General features: G+C 44.3%; 2 protein-coding genes and 2 long non-coding RNA genes across 12 annotated transcripts; 2 read left to right on the forward strand and 2 right to left on the reverse strand.

Annotated features, from left to right (window-relative positions):
- The first annotated feature begins 26 nt into the window (after nt 1-26).
- On the forward strand, nt 27-1,208 carry LOC143895719 (uncharacterized). Of its 2 annotated transcripts, none has more exons than XR_013256431.1 (2): nt 27-306; nt 547-1,208. It is a non-coding gene; the product is annotated as an uncharacterized LOC143895719 (long non-coding RNA). The 2 variants fall into 2 exon arrangements; XR_013256430.1 differs by having other exon boundaries at nt 27-284.
- On the reverse strand, nt 478-2,781 carry LOC143895718 (uncharacterized). 2 transcript variants are annotated; one of them, XR_013256429.1, is made up of 4 exons: nt 2,462-2,781; nt 1,872-1,952; nt 1,660-1,815; nt 478-1,528 (listed from the first exon to the last, which is right to left on the reverse strand). It is a non-coding gene; the product is annotated as an uncharacterized LOC143895718 (long non-coding RNA). The 2 variants fall into 2 exon arrangements; XR_013256428.1 differs by having other exon boundaries at nt 1,872-2,769.
- A 105-nt stretch (nt 2,782-2,886) lies between these two features.
- LOC143895717 (DNA polymerase delta subunit 2) lies at nt 2,887-6,230 on the forward strand. 4 transcript variants are annotated; one of them, XM_077403037.1, is made up of 7 exons: nt 2,887-3,022; nt 3,791-4,023; nt 4,157-4,458; nt 4,519-4,729; nt 4,810-5,044; nt 5,378-5,670; nt 5,887-6,230. In XM_077403037.1, exons 2-7 carry the CDS (start codon nt 3,816-3,818, stop codon nt 6,003-6,005), a joined length of 1,368 nt encoding a protein of 455 aa, XP_077259163.1. In that variant the 5' UTR covers nt 2,887-3,022; nt 3,791-3,815; the 3' UTR covers nt 6,006-6,230. The 4 variants fall into 4 exon arrangements, with proteins under 4 accessions (XP_077259163.1, XP_077259160.1, XP_077259164.1 ...); XM_077403034.1 differs by lacking the exon at nt 2,887-3,022 and adding an exon at nt 3,052-3,209; XM_077403038.1 differs by lacking the exon at nt 2,887-3,022 and adding an exon at nt 3,336-3,497.
- Nucleotides 6,231-8,104: 1,874 nt separating this feature from the next.
- On the reverse strand, nt 8,105-19,287 carry Nsl1 (non-specific lethal 1). Of its 4 annotated transcripts, none has more exons than XM_077403032.1 (12): nt 19,161-19,287; nt 14,826-15,192; nt 12,674-14,452; nt 11,027-11,529; nt 10,689-10,880; nt 10,341-10,572; nt 9,995-10,102; nt 9,805-9,880; nt 9,526-9,682; nt 9,112-9,332; nt 8,890-9,024; nt 8,105-8,408 (listed from the first exon to the last, which is right to left on the reverse strand). In XM_077403032.1, exons 3-12 carry the CDS (start codon nt 14,236-14,238, stop codon nt 8,262-8,264), a joined length of 3,336 nt encoding a protein of 1,111 aa, XP_077259158.1. In that variant the 5' UTR covers nt 14,239-14,452; nt 14,826-15,192; nt 19,161-19,287; the 3' UTR covers nt 8,105-8,261. The 4 variants fall into 4 exon arrangements, with proteins under 4 accessions (XP_077259158.1, XP_077259156.1, XP_077259157.1 ...); XM_077403030.1 differs by lacking the exon at nt 19,161-19,287 and adding an exon at nt 17,901-18,642; XM_077403031.1 differs by lacking the exon at nt 19,161-19,287 and adding an exon at nt 17,369-17,748.
- Between the last annotated feature and the right edge of the window lie 453 nt (nt 19,288-19,740).

Here is a 19,740-nt window from a genome sequence, read left to right on the forward strand (position 1 = left end):
CCAACTCTCCCATTGGTGCGAATCCTTCTTTAGTCCCGTATCATCGGCTTTGCTTATCGAGAACCACGCCTATTGGCTATTGGAAGCTTGTCTCGTGGCGCGCGCGAGAACCAGGAATGGGAGAAATAAGATGGCAGATTGGACTTTTGGAACTCTATAGTGTTTTTCGCTTCTCTCGAGGCTCGTGGCTCTGACGTCAGAAGGCGAGAAATCGATCGCCGTATTCGAGAGAATTTTGAGAGCACGCGCTCACCGCCATTGAATTTATTACGTTCATTCCTGGTGTAAGTCGGATCCTTGAAATCTGTACGAATCCGTACGGAAAGCGAATCTTTTTGAAATGAAAAGTTTATTAAATAATTGTTAAATTAAAAAGCATTTTTTATCGCAAACAATACTTTATGTCAAATATTTAATTAGTATTTCTATTTAGAAATTTTTAGAGCGATATATAAATGACCTGTATAATATTGAAAATATATTTAAAATATTTTTTATTACATTAAAGTACTAATCCATTTTTTACATAGATATATATGTTAATAGGTGACGTATCTCCAGCACACGAGCGATTACATTAGAATTAGATGCATCCATTCTTCTGCTTCTACGGATGTTTTTGCGCGGTACGTTCTTGTTGCTATCGTTACAAGTCACGTATACAAGTGAATACAATTTAACGAAGACTATTCGTCGTTAAAGGCTTTGGCAATTATGAGGAAAAGACGTAAAGAAGAAAAGAGAAGGGAGAGCACGCAGAGGTCCATGTAAAGATGAAGTCGGTGAAGAAGATATACAAATATATACATATATATACACACACAAATGTTTCGCGTGAAATATTAATCGCGTTATGAAAAGTTTCACGCTATCACTGACGAATTTATGTCATAGTTCGATTATAAGTAACAATAATTTTTCTTTTCTACGTATAAGATGTAACACGGCCACGTGATATTCCTAATAAGTTCGATATTGCTAAGTTTTGTGACTGTACCTCCTTAAAGTTATGTACGACTCAATACGAGCATACGTATTTGGTATCGTTATGCCGTAGGGTTTACGATATATCTCTCCTGTTTTCGCACTATCTAGAACTACTCGAACAGTCGTTGAGTCGCACAGAACGCAAAACTTGATCGTCGATTCATACGTCGCTACATTTGTGAGTTGCTTTACTCAGTATATCATTTTTTTGCGTCATTTAATTCATCGTACTTTTTCCGATACTTTTCACAAACGGCGCCAATTTTTTCTTCCCGCTTCCTGAAAATTTCTGATAACTTTGGCCATTCTGATTCGGAATACGATGTTATTTCGAGACTTTCAAACGAACCATCCTCTTTTCGCACAGCTAGGCCTAATACCGCGGGCTGCGACCATGCGTTACTTTTGCCGTCGCTGAATTCAGTCCACGGTCGAACAATGCGGTAGAATCGGATAATTCCTTAGATTCGTCAAGAACATCGTTCGCAAGCGCAAATAGCTGTCGATTGCTGTCGATCTTCTGGCTGTACTTTCAATATAGCTGTAAAATATATTTATTTCAATATTAACGTCTCTACCGAAATAATAATCGTAATGTAACTCGTGATACGTCAAGAAAATGGTTTTCCCATTACATCTATAAATATTTCTCACGAGACATATACGCTTTACCTTCGATCATTTTCTCGAGCTCGAGAACTCTGACATTCTCCGTGTGTCGAGGTACAACGTCGTCTTTTGTCGTCCGATTATCAAGTATGTGTCCTTACCCATATTTTCAACGATCCCCGTAACTGAATCGTCGTCGCTGACGACGGTCCTGCTTTCCTGAAATGCCCTTGATGTTATTTGTTAGGCATCAAAACTGGATTTGAAAAACTTACCATTGAGTCCAAACCGTGTCTGACAAAGCTCGATTAATGTAGTCTCCCAAGGACGATAAACTTGAATTGCGTTTATCGGCTCTGTCGACGGATACGGGGTGTTGTCATTTGCATACTTTTAGGACTACGCGAACATCGCTACGTATACTTTTTAATAAAGATTTGAACAATACACTCTCAATGTATATTCCTTTAAATCTTTACAGCTGTTGAATCGTTATTAATTTTACGTTGTAATAAAATATATTTCCCCATGCCTTCGCGCGTTTGAAATCAGACATTCGTCAGGCAGTGAAAAATGAAAAAAAACGTAAACACTATTTGAAAGGCTGTCGCTCCAACGGTGGAAATGTACATACATATACATATTCTAGAAATATCGACGCGGCCAAGGAACGAAGGAATACGTGTCCCTCGAGATAATAATTTTACATAATTCTGATTCGCGTAAAAGAGACGAATTTACATCCACGTCAACTTGAATCGCTTATACGAGACGGGTCAAACGCGGTCGAAATAACTACATATGTAACCAAGTGGCAAACATTTCGTCACGACGCGTTGTCGCGCGGCTGAAAGATTCGAATTACCTTCTCGTGAATAGTGAATACAATGTTGCGCAGCTTTCGCTTATCTTTTGCCTTTACACCTCGAACGCAGCGCTACGGGGAAAGAAATCTCCTGGAAAATATACCGGTCCTCGGTTCGGCGAAAAAATGATCTACCGAAATTGTTGGGTTCCGTCAGAGCGGCACTTGGAGAGAGCGACAACCGATGATGGCGATGATTAGCCATCCCGCGTGAAGAAGAAAAGTCAAATTTGTGGAGAAAACGAATCACCACGTGCGTGATGGCGTCAGGCGTCAGGCGTGATCCCACTCTCTCAACTCAAGTACCAACACCGCGCGCAGCACGCAGCACGCTCCGTCGCGCGTCGGCTCGGTCGGCTCCGTTGCTCCGCGACTCCGCGTTGCTTCGTTCGATACGTCAAGGACGGAAACACGTGTAGAATACGATGACGACGCGGCCAACGGGCCAATCGAATTCGTCGTCTCGCTCTTAGTGGCTTATATCCGCATCTGCTCCGCTCGCGCACCGTCGCGTGCTTCCTGCACTTGAAACGCTTGAAACGAACCAGCGTCACCTGTGAGGTGAGATACCGTCCTTATTGCGGTATTGCAGTCTCCTTCTCTCCTTCGAACAGGTGCTCTGCCGGCTCTGCGAGCTGCGAGGGCGAAAAAGGCGCGAAAGGCTCGCACTCTCGCAGTGCTCGCACATTGCGCGTGCTTTCCTCTTTTGACATGCGGTACACCGCATTTAGATAAACATCGTGTGTCTGTAAGTAAACACGAATTAACGTTGAAAATATCGAGAAGCAAGGGGCCCTTGATATTTATAAAGAATAACGAAAATGGTGAAAGAAAGATTTTTTTTTTAGGTTTGTGACAGGACTTATTAAAATCACCGCGTCTCCAACTACGTGCTTAAATTGTTTTTACACAAACTTTTTCCTAAATTCTTCTCAGATCGCCTTTTTGGTTTTTTAAATATATATATTACACACACTATATTCTCTATGCTCTTGCGTTGATCTCTTGGTGAAAAAAAGTACGGACGTACTTAAAGGTTAGATTTGAAGTGTGCTGAAGTACGACTGTAGATAAATAGTATTATGTTGGTTCGGTCACGGAAAGGTGACACTTGTTTTTTCGATGGATTGCGATTATTACGAAACACACGTTTACATATTTTAAATACGTGCAAACACATAATAACGTAAATAGATTGGGGCACATTGTTGTGTCGAGTTAAAGCGGTGTCTATCAATTTGAGGTTTAATAGATAATTAAATATTCTTTTTGTTGTGTACATAAGATATTGATTAATAATAGGTATGCGATTCTTTTCATTATCTACAGAATATATTTGTATTGACATAAAAATATGTCTAACGACTCTGCTGGAGACCTGCTTTCCAAACCGGGAAACGAAGAGCCACGGGAACTTAAGAGGCAGCAAGTACAATATGAAGACTTGACCAGCACGTTCGATGACAACGTGATCGATTTCTCTAAGCAATTTTGTAGCATATATGCGGCGAGATTGGCAGAGTTGAGAGAGACGTTGATACCACGAGTTGTCGCAAAATGGGGTGAGCTTTTATACGGTGCTATTTTCAACAAAATTCTACCCTATTGTAAGAATTAAGATTTTTGTACATAAATATTTTGTGATTGCGACTATAGAATTGAGCGAGCAAAAATTTTATTGTCCCCCCCCCCCAGGAGAAGTTCCAATATTAAAGTTAGCGGAATTAGAAGATTTCGAAGAACAAGAATGCGTGATAATTGGTACGCTCTTTAAACATCAAAAATGGAAGCCATCGATATTACGTGAATTAAGCGAGGATCATCGACTCTCATTGTCCGAGCCAAAGTCGACGTACTGTTCCGAAAAGGATCAATTGTTCTTGGAAGACGAGATGCTGCGTATCAAATTAGTAGTTGACGACGCTATTTTGAAGAACCATGTTACAGGCGTCGTATGTGCCATTTTAGGCTACAAAGACAAGAATGGCAGTTTTGAGGTAAGTAAAATTGAAATTAAAACACAGGTATATCAAATCAAAATATCATATTTTATTCAGATCAAGGAATGGTGTTTTCCTGGTTGCGTGCCTACAAGTTCACCGGCACATCCAAAATCCAAAGGAAAAGTAGTGTTCCTGTCTGGACTCGACTTGGCGAATACCTCCAAGACCTTATCGTTGAATCTCTTAACCGAATGGATATGTGGGATGGCGGGAGATATGACGACGCAAGAAGACGCCACTGGCATTGTTCGAGTTATCATTGCTGGTATATTGAATCTTTAATACTTCTAATCGTATAGTCGTAACATTGCCCATTTTCACCCTGGGGTATTGCGTTCTATGTAGGTAATTCTGTCAAAATTGTCACCAAGACGAATACCCTAATGGGACACGCCGAAGGGAAGGCGCAGGACGCCGCTATAACGAAGGAAGTCGCCGTGGCAACGAGACTTGTGGACGCATTTCTCTCCGAAATAGCGGAATGTTGTTGCATCACTTTAATGCCGGGTCAACACGATCCTACCAATGCAATGTTGCCACAGAAACCGCTCCATCCATGCGTACTGCCACTGACGTCTAGGTATTGTACCCACGCGTTATATACATACCGATTACAGTAGATATACGTTCCGAGACTTCTCAATGAACAAGATAAGATTACAGCTTTTTAGAGCTACTTAAAAAATTTTTTCTCTATCGTTGCACAGCAAAGAATACGGTTTTAAACGTTTTTTGCTATCTTATATATTTACTGGAAGATTTTGCGGCATATTACAGCAATTCAGAATATATATATATATTTCATCTATTTTTTTTTTAAATACAAAATAGATAATACGGATTTATAAGATTTTCCATCCTAAATCCACATGCGAATACAGTCCTAGATAGAAATAATGTGGCATTTTTTTAGATTTCAAAGTTTAAAAGGTGCGACTAATCCGTGGGTCGGCAAAGTCGCCGAACGTATAATAATGGGCAGCAGCGGACAGCCTATTGAAGATATTATAAAAGCAACCGGTGATGCAGACGTCTCTCCTTTAGACTGGTTGGAGAGAACGCTGCTTTGGAAGCACATGTGCCCGACTGCTCCAGATACATTACCGGTACACCCTTACTCTGCGAAAGATCCATTTATCTTTAATTACTGTCCGGATATATACTTTGTGGGTAACACGGATGAAGCCGATACAAAACTGTGGGAAGGTAAATATATCTTAGAAAATATAAATATTACATTTTAAAAATTGTTAAAATTATTTTAATTGCCTCAAAAAGTACTGTTAAACATGAAACGTTCGTGCGGTACGATATATTATTTTCCCGCGTCTGACGCTACGATAATCATTCGTACATATTTTGACGATACTTGATGTCTTTTTATATTTGCGATATTATTCAAAATATATTTAACACTTGTAGGTGAAGAAAATCAGGTGGTCAGGCTAATTTGTATTCCAAAGTTTTCCTCTACGTATACTGCGGTTGTGGTGGATCTAGACACCTTGGATACTGAATTTATTTGTTTTGGAACTGGATAAAGTACATGCAACTGAATTTGTTCACATTCTAATATTTATCTAGATACAATTAAATGGGTGATCGCTGATCTAACGATATGTGACATATTGTTAGATTGTGCCACTGTCGTATTTTCCATATTTTTGTACTTTTATATTGTATTACTTTTAAAGTGTACTATACGAAAATTTGGATATAATAATGTTGTATCTTGATAATAGTAAATATAAGCCAATTGCGCAAAACGTATATCTATAATTATTTATCGGTTACTATAAGTTGGTGCATCAAAAATTCAGTAACTAAAGGATACTTGAATTGGAACCTAAAAAAATGCAGAATTATCGTAATAAAAGTTTGTTTCGTGGTGTTAATCGTATTGTCAAGTAGGGAATAGTGAGAGAGGCAATCGGAGCCACGCGCGGTATAATTAAATTGCGCAATCAATATATAGTCAATAAGATAAAATATATTAGGCAATACATATTCGGACGTTTCGACACTTTCTTTGTGTCATCTTCAGGGTATAAACAAAATTCATATACGTGAAAATTACAAACGATATAAAATTAACGGTCAAAAAAGCGATAAAATGATATACTTAGTCGATCGGTCGACAAGCGCAGTCAAATCAATAACGTAAATTTATCGGATACGACATTATACATTCGCACATCTCGAATTTTTTGACGAATTCGTATGGTTTTTATTATTTTATTGATTTGACTGCGCTCGTCGACCATCGACTATATCATTTTATCGCTTTTGACCGTTAATTTTATATCGTTTGTAATTTTCACGTACATTAATTTTGTTTACACGCTGAAGATGACACGAAGAAAGTGTCGAAACGTCCGAATATGTATTGACTAATATGTTTTATCTTATTGACTATATATTGATTGCGCAATAATTACCGCGCGTGGTTCCGATTGCCTCTCACTATTCCGTATTTGATTTATTATGATATATAGGAGACCCTATACTTAGTTTATTATTAATCGTATACTGTGGTAGTATATACTACAAAAATGCTGATGACAGAGATAAGTGTATATATATATATAAACGAGTGCTTGCATAATAATTTGCATGTTGTAAAAGAAAGAACAGTTTCTGTTGTCACCTATTTTTATTTGCATCTCGTAAAAGTGATATACAAAATTGAAACGCATGCGACTTTAAGAATTCGTAGACATTTTGCCTGGTTATAAAACTTTTAATACGAAAGAAAATACAGTAGTATCACAGACTATTAGAAAATTGCGAAATCACAGTGACACAAGACTTTATTTATATGAACGCTTAAATTAACAAGTGAATATATACTTCACAAATTATACCAATGATAAGAACATAACAGTCAAAATACAGAGCATCAGAATATTTAACTGATAACACATTTTAATATTAGTAGTTTCTGTTCTACGTCAAATTTTCACACGCTATGTCAAGAATATATCTTCTATAATACATAAATTTACAATTTTTCTTTTATAATTTTAATTTTTATAACGTTATCCTTACCTGTATAATGTAATAGTAATATCTTAAGACACGACTCGGTCATATACGAAAATTAAAATGGGATTACCTTAAGTCTAAAAAAAAATCCACATGCTTAAGGAAACTGATTTTGACTGTTACATAAATTACGTTTGCGAAATTAGGTGCAAGAGTTATGTAACGGACAATGTACAAGGATTTAAATACGAGTTTTGACATAATGGGTAAAATTGTAACATACATTTAAGCATTTGTAATATTAACATTTCTAGAGTACGTCACGCAGGCTGCGGTGTATTCTCTCACAAAAATAGAAAAAGGACGTATATATTGGAAGTGCTATAGAATATTTCGATTGGCACTTTTATTTAAAGAGTGAAGAATTATGATCGCAACATAAATACAGTTTTGTACAAAACCACTCAATTTGTCATGAGATTCCACTTCTTTCGGAGAGTTAATACTATCTACTATGTATAACGGAGCAGGGAAATCAATAATGCGTATTCTAAACGTAATATGACGCTAGAATTCTAATGCTTTGGCCAAAATAGCAATACTTAAAAAAAGCAATAATTAATTAAGGTTTTTCCATTAATTTAAGCAGAGAGAATGAAGTTATAAAATTTATATTTATAATACACTTTACAGGTTCGTAATTAACTTAAGGTGCAATGTTACATGACCGACAGGTATACATAACAATTGACAGGTAGCTTCTGCATATAGTAACGACGTAGACATACTGTACTTATTGAGAGTTTTATATCCTATCTCTTAGCCGTCGGACGTATTCTCTCCTTTTCAGTGTCTCTATCGTCAGCTACTGTCCATTCAGGATCATTGGGATCCTCACCGTCTATATCGCAACAAGCCGATTCGGTCGAATCCGATTCGGGAGAATCCATTTCGCCTTCCTAGAAATGTAGAAATACGAATAGTTAAACACAACCGTCGTTGTCGGTAATCACCTATGTCCGATTTTGGTCGCTTTGCGAAAAAATTCTATTTAAAATTGCAAGCTCTCATACGGCAGCTGCGTGAACCAAGGAGCAAACTAGAGTCGTGTAAAAGATTCTGTAACGCATGGGGAAAGTACTGTGACAATCGCTTTAACTTAACGCGATACTTCTTCTCGTCATTCAACATTTGCTAATTGCGTGTGTCTATAATGTGTATGTGAGATGAAAAATAAAATTGAATTACGTTACAGAAGTATGAAGCGTCAAGTGGTTACTGCTTACCGGAAATAGCCTCGAGAGGAGCCATGAAAGTTGGCTCAAAGTGTATATTAATAGTCAGTACTAGCACCACCCACATACATTTTACATACATAATAAAAATTTCTCATTTAGATACTCGATGAAAGAGGTATTAATACAAGTGCAATGTACGTACATCATCGCCCTTGTCTTCGTCACGGGAGCATAAGGATGTTGATGAAGCTTGCCAGTGTCCGTCCGGCATCACCTCCAACATCTTGTCATAGACTTCTTCGGATAATGGAAATACTCTTGGCTCATACGGCAATATCTGTACGAAAATTTCAGGGACATTACGACATTACATCGCGTGATATTGATTTAAACGATACGAGATATCGTTACCGCGCGTACTTACCTCGTTATCATCTTCGGTAAATGCGGCCGTGGCATCGTCTTTCCCAAGTCTTAAAGCGGGCATGGTGCGACGTCGCAAAGAATTTTGTAACGCAGACGGCCGGTGCGAATCTAAACCTGATGACTCTGTGTCCTGCACCTGAGACGGAGTGGCAGGTGGAGACGTGATCGGGGATGTCACATCTCCACCGAAGTCACTGCTCGCGTGCGGCGACATAGGATCTAAAAAAGAGAAATGTTTTTTTTTTCTCATAAAAGTATAAATTTCATTGATTTATCGTTAGACAGTTATGCCCAATATATTGAGAGAGCTATCTGAAAGATATCTCGAAAGAAAAAAGTATCGAGAATAACAGTGAACAGCTTGTAGTAGCGGCGTGATAAAAATTTACAATTGAACGCGAGGACGACGTACCTGGCGTATTCGCACCGCTGTCTGCTCTGCTGTCGATACGACGATTACGAATACGCGGTTGGTTTGGCGTGTTGAGATACGTCATGAAACGTTTATATTCCTCACGTTCGCTACGCTCGTGCCTCAGGGCGATCGTTTCGTCCGACGTATCTTCAACCTGTCAGAGTCATACGGTCATTGAATTAGCACATAGTTACGAAAGAGAAAATAATAGGTAACTTCATTTTACCGTGCAGCTTTTTATCGCATATAAGCGATTATCTCTCATTATTTACTTACGTCACTGTCCTGACCCGGCCTGTGCATCACACCGTTCTTCACATCCATTTTCGAGGGTTCGTCGCACAATCTCCATCTTTAAGAAGTAAGAAAATGCTTTAATACAACACAGTAATAGTTAAATTAATCATATTAAGTTAAATTTATTTGGAAATTGGAACCATGAATTGTAGATTATGTAATATCTTACTTTGGCGTTAATATCTCCTTATATTGTAACTTTTCAGGTCTAGTTGAAGCAGCAACGCTATAAGGTATGACTATATTATCGATGTCGTACGAATTTTGACGCAAACGCCTGAAAAAAAATATCACGAATGAATCATGGATAGTTTGTGAAACAATAGCATCTTCTGAATGTACATGGACGATAAGCGGCTGACGATTTCATGAATAGGAAACATAATCGTCCTCCATTTCATACTCTCCGTATTATGCAAGCACTGAGGTATTATGGAAAACTTTACGCGCGGAATCGACATAATGATCTCGCTAATGGAAAAGCACGTGATGAACGTGAACGTTGCGTCGCTTACCCATGTGAATTGGAACTTTTCTCTTTAACAACATTTTTCTCCGACGAGGCAGTAACGTGTTGCAATGGAGAAGGCACTGGGGATGAGTGTTTGCTGGAACTTGAAAGCGCGCTAACGTCGTCGTCATCCTCAGTCGGCAACTTCGATACTTTTTTCTTACTCAATCCAGGCACGCTTCTCTCGTGACTGAGTCTATTTCTCTTTCCATTTTTCAACATTTTTCTCTTGATCCCTGTTACAAAACGGTATATGTTATTTCGCAACAAAAAGAGACAAACAAGGAGAGCGATTCATTCTTTTAACAGGCAAGAACGATAGATTGCAAAATGACGTCCTCGCGATACGTACTTGCAGTAAGGATGGTCGAGGATGATTTCTTTAATCGCGCGGTATACTTTGTTCTATTAGGAAGTTTCTTATTTCTTCTTTCGTTGCTATCTTTATCTTTCACTCGGGTAACTCGTAAATTGCCTCTCAACATTTTCTGCTGCCACTCCACTGATTTCATAATAGCTTCTAAATGTGTTCCATGTACAATTTCTACGATAAAATAAAACGCTATACAAAGTATAAACTGTCCTAGATTATATACACATATTAAGTCCTATCAACATATCAACGTATCGGTACTGAACGAAATCCCAATTTAAATAGTGGATTTTTTTTGTATTCACGACTAAACGTACCATCAGAGAACGACAACACCGGATGAAAACTGGGATCAACGAGTGCTACACGTTCCTGTACAGAAAGCTGTTCAAATGGTTCTTGTGACTGCATTGGATCTAGCCTTCCTGTACATAAAGCACACGCAGGCAACACATGATCACACGTGCATCTGACTGTTGACGCTTTAGCCGCACGCTTTGAAACTTCGTGTAGCCTGTCCACTTGCAAAAGCTTTCGCTTTCTATAAAAACTCCATACAAATGGACGCGTCCTACTAGCTGGTAATTCACCCTCGGGTGAATTGTATCGTCCAGTGGACCCTGGTAGAGCGCCACTATATCCATTAACGGTCTCCGCATTTTCAAGAACGACCAGACCCTTCGTGGCCCTGATCTGCCGTTGCAGTTCGTTATGCTGTCTAATTCTGTACTCTAAATCCGATATCTGTGCTTGTAGCCATGTCCACCGTGATGCTACACCTGCACGATCCTGTGCATATCTCCATGCTGCTCTTTTGGATCTGTGCAAATAACGTAACAATACGATTGGCCTACTTATTTGCAAAATTAAACATACGTTGTGTAACGAATCAGTGCGTAGCCTATTGTCGCAGAAACTATATAGAATGCCGTGGAGACCTTAAGAAGCGTGGACTCGATAAATGAAACTGAATAATAAATTACTTTCAATCTTATATCGCCTCATTTTACCGAATCACTCAACTCGAATATAATATCCACAATACTGTTGCAGCCGTTGCAGCCATAGAAATCAAATACACGTTAAATCCGAGTGCCAAACGTCAAACTATTACGAACGTGTTTTCGAAACAAAGTGTTTCATAAATAAGCAAACGATAAAGAATCCAGAACCGAGCCAAAAAACATATTTCGGTCCGTTTTCTTCAACGCGCGCGGTACTTGTTACTTGTACTGTTTATACAAACTAAAAAATTTCAAAACTTTATATCAGAGGCCAAGTTAAGAAAATTCCCGCTTATTTTTATATCGAGGCATAATTCTCGAATTATAAACCATCAAAAATTAGAATTTTAGAAAGTCTATCTAAAAATCATTTAGAACATTTAAAGATATATAAATAATAAAAAAGTTAGGCTTTCTACCGTGATATTTAATAACGAAGATTGAATACTTAAAACAATAATGTTGAATCAAATTCCTGCTAAGAGAATATCAAAACCAAACATAATCGATTTCAAAAGAAGAATAATTGATGAACTCAAAACTCATATAATTATGAATAATTAAGTTAATATATTGTGGATTAAATTATCTATTACAAAAACTCTAGTAAATTATTTTAACACCACTCATAGAACTCAATTACTTACGATAACTTGCTATAATAATTGCTCGTCACACTTGAACATAATGTATATGAAAAAATGCGCTTGTTTCAAAATAATTCAGAAATATTTCGAATACTTTTTAATACAAGTTGAATAAGCAGCCTGTTTCCGTATACATTCTTTTTCCTCTTAAAGCAGCGTCATAATTATGTTTAACGCATATTTTTTAGATAAGCACAACGTAAAAGTACAAATCAATAAAATTGCGCAAAATTAGTACGGACGGAACATGTAAACCGCATAGACGCTTAATGTTAAATTAATACTAATGTTAAATCTGTTTAACGTAACTTACATGGACAGACGTTGTTGTTGCGTATTGTTGAATGTCTGCATTTCATCGCAACTTTCTCCACCACTGCTGGATGCCGTACAGTCCGAATCCAAGTTAGATTCCACAATATGTAATTGCGTGGACAAAGATCCAGCCACATTTTCCACTTCTTCACCGTTTAGTTTAACCCGAGGGGTACCAAACACTGGCTGGCGATTTCCGTTATTGCCGGACGTGCCAACCACGTTATCGCGCGACCCTCCACCAAAGTATCGACACGCTCTTTGACGATTCACACTGTTACTCTGGGCAACGCACATTTTCTCAATTTTCTGCAGAAACGAATGTAAACTGCCGCTAATTTCAGGAAAGTTTCTCACATTGGATTTCGAACCGATATTAACCAATTCTTGTAGAAAATATTTTTTCACTCCGTGATGAGCCAATTCGAGAACGCCGGTATTTTCTTCCGCCACGTGTCTGCCCATTATTCTCGTCTGAAGTTTTCTCAGTCTTCTCAATAAAAACGCACATCTCCTTTCGTTCTCGAACTGTTTCTGCGCTACAATGTCCTGTTGCGATCTCAAACTGTTCGACTTTTGCTGGTCAATCGTTTCCACTGGGATATTCATATTATCGTTGCAAAGACTCATTACGTCCACGTCGTTAAGTAAATCCCGCTCGAAGGACGCGAATCCCTCCTCGGGCATGGCAAACATCTCCACGCTGTCGACAGCGCCTTGTACCGGCTCACCACCGCTCGTGGAAATGTTCTCGGTACTCTCCGCACCTTCTATCGAACTAATGACCTGCAAAATCTCCTCGACGTTGTGCCCGATATCAGCGACATTCGGCATACCGCACTGCTCGGCCGTGATATCGGTACCGAAGGCCATGATCTGATCGACGTCCAGATTCTTATTGTCTTCCGTTTCGGTCTCGGTAGCCACCAGGGGCAAGTCCACGCTCGATTTCAAGAAACCCATGTTGTTCGTTTGATCACCCATAGATGGGTCGTTCATTATAATGTCGATCGCCTTCCTCTCGGCGTGACCGGCGTCCGGCAGCGTGACCGGTCGCTCAAAGTCCTCCTCCTCCTCCTCCTCCTCCTCTTCTTCCTCCCCCTCCGCCGCCGCCGCCGCCGGCGCCGCCGCCTGCTGTTGCAAACACGCCGCACCGTTCCTCGATCCGATCAATTCGGACGCGTTCGTGAACGCGGATAGCGAGTCGAGGTCGTTTGCATACTTGGAGTTAATGACATCGCGTATGAGGTCCTTTGAGATACCGCGCAAGCACTGCTCGTCGATCTTCGACGGTTGCACGTTCGCCGGCACGACGAACTTGGTTAGGATCTCACGGTTCTGGCACACCTGCGTGGCCTGCTCGGCGGACAGAAAGCCGCTGGCGGCTGGTAGGGTAGGGAGCAAGTTTTCAGGCTTTTGAGGACCGCCTTCCGTCAGAGCAGGGGCCATCACTGCCACTGACGCTGCCGGTGCCGCGGCCTCCACATCCAGAGGCTCCCACGACGTGCCACCGAGTGCGCGTCCGCCGCTCCTGCACTCCCCGTGCCCCGCGCTCACTCCCATTCATCCATTACTACGGCTCTGTCCTGCCTCCCTTACCGTCAGCCGCCCCTGTTGACCGTTCGACTTGACTCCGTGTCCTGTGTTTCCGCTTTATTCCAATAAACAGTTTATCATTGGCCCGTCATCATCCGCGGCCACATAATTACGTCGTTTCCACAGTATCTCCCACGTCGTCGAGTATGGATTTCCATTGTCACAAGGCAATACCGGTTTCCTGTAAAAAGTCGAAATATTACATCACGCGTTTTATCGCACAAATTTCAAGAAATAAATAATCGAAGCACGCGAGAGTTACGCGGTGCTTAAAAAATAAATAAGATCTAAATAAATTCAGATAACAATATTGTCAATTTTGCAAACAAGTGCCGTGTATCTTTCAATGAAAGAATTTCGGACAAAAAAAAATAATAGCGCCAAGCCCTTTAATCGCACGCTCAAACGGGGTTATCTGTGCGTTACGCAAAATTACATAACATTTTTAAGCCACATAGATAACTGCCGTGGAGCTGTGCCACGCTCGCAATAGACTTTGTTCCGAAAGAGGCAGCGCGAAATTACGGAGCGGCAAACACGAAACTCCAACTCACTTCGTTTCCACGTTTGAGGAAGCGTAGCATACTCGACGGTCCTCTTAAGCGTATCCCAATGTGTCCTCTCGCAACGTGAACGAAAACGTCTCACCACAACAACGACCACCACGACGACGACGACGACGACGACGACGACGACGACGACGACGAAGAGCCCTTGTAGCCCTTTCAACGACGTTATTTAGTATCAGGGCGACAACTTTCCAGAGTCAAACTTTGTGCCCGCGCAATAATTCGCAGCGGTCTCTCAGGCCGCTCGCTACAGTCGGCGACGTGGCGCTATTAAAATATTTCCTCGCGCGTCGGGACAGGAGCTATCCGGTGCACCACGTTCCGCACGCCGTTCTTCTTCCGCGAGTGCGTCCTGAAAAGAAAAGGAGATAACGCCAGGTCACAAACGTCCTTTACGCCGCACGCTCGCGTCTTTCGCGAAAGACCCCACGCGCGCGTTTCTGCAGCGAAAGCTACAAACTACGATTATCAGCTTAATTCCAGGAAAGCAATTTTACGGTCGAGTACTCGCCATCGAGCTCGGCGTGGATCAGCGAGACGCGCTTTGACGCGGGAAGAAGGTACGCGCCGCAACTTTCATTTTGCGCGCGACGTCGCTCGTCGTGCTTTTTTCTTTCGCAAACTTTGGTTCCGTCTTGCTCCCAATGCCGTTCGATCAACGCTTCTGAAATTCCACGAAGATTTTAGACGGTGCTCGCAAATCCCGACGAAAATCTCGAGAGTAGAACGGTACGTTGGGTGCACGTGGAATAGATTCCCAAGCCGTTCGATAGACGAGTCACGCTGAACAACGCGTTACGACGTTTCAATTTTCAACGGACAGTTTTATCTTATCAGATTTTTACAGCGTTATAAGTATATCATTAAGAAACTCTGTGTTTAACTCTACAGTTTTTTACATTCGCGTTGCACCGCAAATTAGCAGAAGAACGATTCTCGATCGCAAAACTGTGCGCGGTTTTCTTCATCGTTCGAGGCTTCGCGTCGATGACGATAAGATTCGAACTTTCCAAAGTGTGTCCGACGGCGCGACGTTCGCGGCATTTCAGCGTGGATAATACTGCGCGATAAACGCGTCAGCGGGATCTCTCGCGGGCGATTCGTCGGGGAAATAAAAAACGAAATCGGCAAATATCGGGGCCATCGGGGGAGCGATACGGGGCGTCGAGAACAATCGACGTAGCGGACGACGGACACCAAGCGCCCATCGGGATCGGAGGCGTCCCGATACGTACAAATGACTCACACGATTACCGGTGATAAACAATGAAATCTCAATAGATACGAGGCAGCCAGGTAGCGTAAACTCCCGGCTACGTCGACAGATGTATTTTTTTTCTTTTCTTTCTTCACGCGCTCGGCGGGGCCAGCTGATTCGCGATCACGCCCGTTTATCAATCAAATAGCTCTCTCCTTATTCTCCCCCGTGCCGCGCGAGGCGCGAGCCTTTTATCGAGGCGGCGTTTCGCTATCAACGCGGAGCTCCGGCGCACGCGTCCCCATCCGATTTGTCGCGGCGCAAAGCGGAACGTTGTTAAACTTTGGAGTTTTTAAAGATCATCGTAACGCGGGGTAATCTCGGCGAGACGAGATCTACGGCGCGGGCGTTCCCGCCGTACGGGTATCCACCGCACGTCGCGCGACGAAAAACAACGACGAGGAAGACGAAGCGCGCACGAACGCGTTGCGGCGCGTGCAATCGCACCGGAAGCAGCCCGATATTTCACCGCGACGGGGTAATCGGGCGAGACAAAGGGAGACGGACGCGAGCTTCGTCCGCTTCGTCAGCGAGCGGGGAAAAAAGGGATCGAGAGAAAAAGACGGCGACCTACGGAACGAGGAATCGAGAGCGGGCAAAAGCCCGAAAGGAAAAAGATTCCGGTGGGAAGGAGAGGGGGAGGGGAAGAAAAGGGAGACTTCGACCGGGAGTGCCGCGCCGGCAGGAGGACGGGAGGGAAAGGAGCGGAGGCGAGGGAAAGAGACGGCGAGCCAGGGCTCTTCCGAGGGTGCGACGTCCTCTCTCTCCTCCGCGCTCACGGGAGAGACACGCGCCTTCCGGCGCGGCGTACGCACGCGCTCGCTCGTAACGCAGGCAGGTAAATTACCACGCGATACGCTCGCGGCGAATTAATGAAAAAGAACGGAGCCGCGAGAGAACTACGAGAGTCGCGCCCCGCTGCTGCCGCTTCCTCCTCCACGTCCTCGTCCTCGTCGTCGTCGTCGTCGTCGTCGACCGCGCGCCGCGCGCGCGCGGCGTCTATTGCATAACGCGCCGCGTCGCGCCGCACACTTTTTTTTCGCAACGCGCGGCGGAGCGTTCCGCAAGACGCTCCGGAAACGCGCTTCGGCACGCGGTGCTCGAGAGCCGCCGCTGCTCCGTCTAGGTCTCGCTAACCGGTTATCGACGAACCGCAGCCGCGAGAGTACTTGCCCGTAACGGAAAGCGCTCGACGACAATGACGAGAAGCGGAGCAGCAGCAGCAGAAAGGACGCGCCACTCTGCTCTACGAGGAATCGGCCACTATTACCTCCTTCCTCTCCCCGCCGCGGCCGCGCCGCGCGGCTCCCGCGTTCCGTTCCCGCGACGACCGCGACGGCGAGAGAGTATCGAGCGCCGTTTTACGCCGTCGTCGCGTCGAGGAGCAGCGCGCCCGAACGACAACGCGCGAACACGCAGGCGGCGTCCACCTCCGCCTCTGTCACCTCCTCTCTTCTCCTCTTCCTCGTTACCGCTTACGAAGACGCCGTACGGGAACACGCCCGCGCGTCATCCGCGCAAAAACGAGCGGCTCCCTCCACGGTTGCCGCCACCGAGACCAACCGAGACGGTCGGTCGTCTCGCGATGGCACAATGGCGGAGCAAAAAAACAGGCCTCGAAGGTAGTCGCTTCCCTCGGATTCACGGGTTACAACGCACGCTCTCCTTCCTTTCTCGCTCGCTCGCTCGCTCGCTCGCTCTCGCGCCGTCTCCGTCCCTCTCCCTCTCTCTCGCGCGCTCAAGCTCTCTCTCTCTCTCTCTCTCTCTCTCCGATACGCTCGTGCTCTCTCGCTCGCTCTCACCTCTTCGTGGCCAGGCTCGGCATGCTCTCTCGTGGGATAGCGCCGCAGGCTTTAGCGAGGGAACGCTGCCTGGGCCCCGGCCCTACGGGGGCCCACTCTCGCGCGCGACACCACCTCGCGCGCGATGTCGCCGGTAAAGAGACGCGCACCGATACTGGACCGCGAACCACCACGTCCACGTCCCGTCACACCCAGAAACGCGCACACGATAATCCCGTCGTTCGCGCTCGGCTGCTCCCGTCCGCCGCCGATCTCCGTTTGCGAGGCGACGCGCGCGCGTTCTCTCCTCGCTCTCTCCTCCCTCCCTCTCTCCTCCTCGCGTAACCGTCGTCGCCGTACGTCGTACGTACGTACGTGTACCGCGGCCGTCCGTTGTTCGTTGTCCGCCGCGCTTCTCTTCCTTGGCTTCCGACTCAGCGGTCAGCGCACGGCGACGAGGTTGACCGACGTTGCAGCACCACGCGCGATCGGCCAACGCATCCGCGCACCGCACCGTCGGCTGGCTTCCCCGGGGGCCGCTTCGCGGAAAAGTCGGACCGAGTCGCGCTCGACAACGACGCGAGCTATTTATCAATAACGTGTATAGGAAATTCGACCAACTTCGCTCGCCACCGTCGCCGTTGATGCCGTCGCGCGCGATCGACCAATACTGCGGCGCCGCCGACCGGATGTAGCCTTCGTGGGCCACGCTGGCCAATCGGATTCGTTCGTCGCTACCGCAACGTTCGATGCTAAAGTCCGACCCGCAAGCCCGCTTAGCCCGCTGAGCCCGCCGCGACGACGCGTCGGCGCGTAGGCGCGCGACCTCGCCGCGCGTGCGTCCCGACCTGGGATTGGCCGGCGACGCGCGCGCTTCGCGCGGGCGCCAATTTCGAAACCCGAAACTCGCCCGTCTCGGTGCTCCTACGCTCGATTACGCTCTCTCTCTCTCTCTCTCTCTCTCTCCCCTTCTTTTATATAGATCCTGTATAAACTTATATAGTACGCTATTAATATTGAGTTTTGTCCTCGATACGTTATCGCGAATCGCGACTCGCGACCTCGTTTCGAAGCTTCCGCGCGTTCCAAATATGGCGTTACGTCGCGCCGCGCGACGTAGGCGTAAACGTGCCGATGCCGATCGAACGACGATCGCGACGTGTCGCGAATCGAGATGAAAGATCGGAGAGACCCGTTTCGCACAACGCACAACTCCAAATGTTCGCGAAGAACAGGCGTGATTTGCGCTGACAATTAACACGCGATAATCGGGATACCTACTAATCACTAAAACGCGTCGTGTTTCCGGCTGCCTCGCAGAAGCGTACGACGTGGCGGTGGCGCAAATCGATGGACGTGCTCCGCTTACTTTTACGCGGTGGCGGTAGTCGAGTCGATCGCGCATCGCGCGACACCGGACACGCGACGTATTGCACCTGTCGCCTCGAGGCTTGCGTCAGATACGGAATTCTCTGATTTATTCGCCGACAGATGTCGCGTCGAGTGCCGATCGATACGAGACGCTTCGGCAGCTTCGGCACCGCGGAGAAGATCCCGCGTAAAGATTATCAAGCGTGGGTAAATTTTCACGGTTATATAAATAGGTATAATTAATAGAGATCGGAGAGCCCGAAGATAATTCAAGCATTACGACTGTCGATATACCCTAAACTTGTCGACCTTTGACACAAGTCGACACAAACGCGCGACGTTCTATCTTTCTTGGCGTTCGATAAATAACAAAGCCGGAACGACACTTGTGTCGGTAAAGGGAAAGCGCCTAATAAATACTGCGGCAATTTATAATTTATAATGCGGTATTAAATTCGTTATTTATCGTTATACGGATGAGATGTATATT

Source organism: Temnothorax americanus, unplaced genomic scaffold, assembly GCF_048541705.1.
Source record: "Temnothorax americanus isolate GAGA-0224 unplaced genomic scaffold, ASM4854170v1 Scaffold167, whole genome shotgun sequence".
NCBI classification, from domain to species: domain Eukaryota; kingdom Metazoa; phylum Arthropoda; class Insecta; order Hymenoptera; family Formicidae; genus Temnothorax; species Temnothorax americanus.

Bases quoted from the DNA above. Each gene is read 5' to 3' on its own strand.
- Nsl1 (XM_077403032.1), bottom strand. From the start codon at position 14,238: ATGGGAGTGAGCGCGGGGCACGGGGAGTGCAGGAGCGGCGGACGCGCA. The intron at 10,103-10,340 runs GTAAGCGACGCA...ATTTTTTTTCAG, and splicing joins AAAAGTTCCAATTCACATGG to GCGTTTGCGTCAAAATTCGT. The intron at 9,025-9,111 runs GTAAGTACGCGC...ATTTTCGTACAG, and splicing joins TTACCGAAGATGATAACGAG to ATATTGCCGTATGAGCCAAG.
- LOC143895717 (XM_077403037.1), top strand. From the start codon at position 3,816: ATGTCTAACGACTCTGCTGGAGACCTGCTTTCCAAACCGGGAAACGAA. The intron at 4,024-4,156 runs GTGAGCTTTTAT...CCCCCCCCCCAG, and splicing joins ACGAGTTGTCGCAAAATGGG to GAGAAGTTCCAATATTAAAG. The intron at 4,459-4,518 runs GTAAGTAAAATT...TATTTTATTCAG, and splicing joins ACAAGAATGGCAGTTTTGAG to ATCAAGGAATGGTGTTTTCC.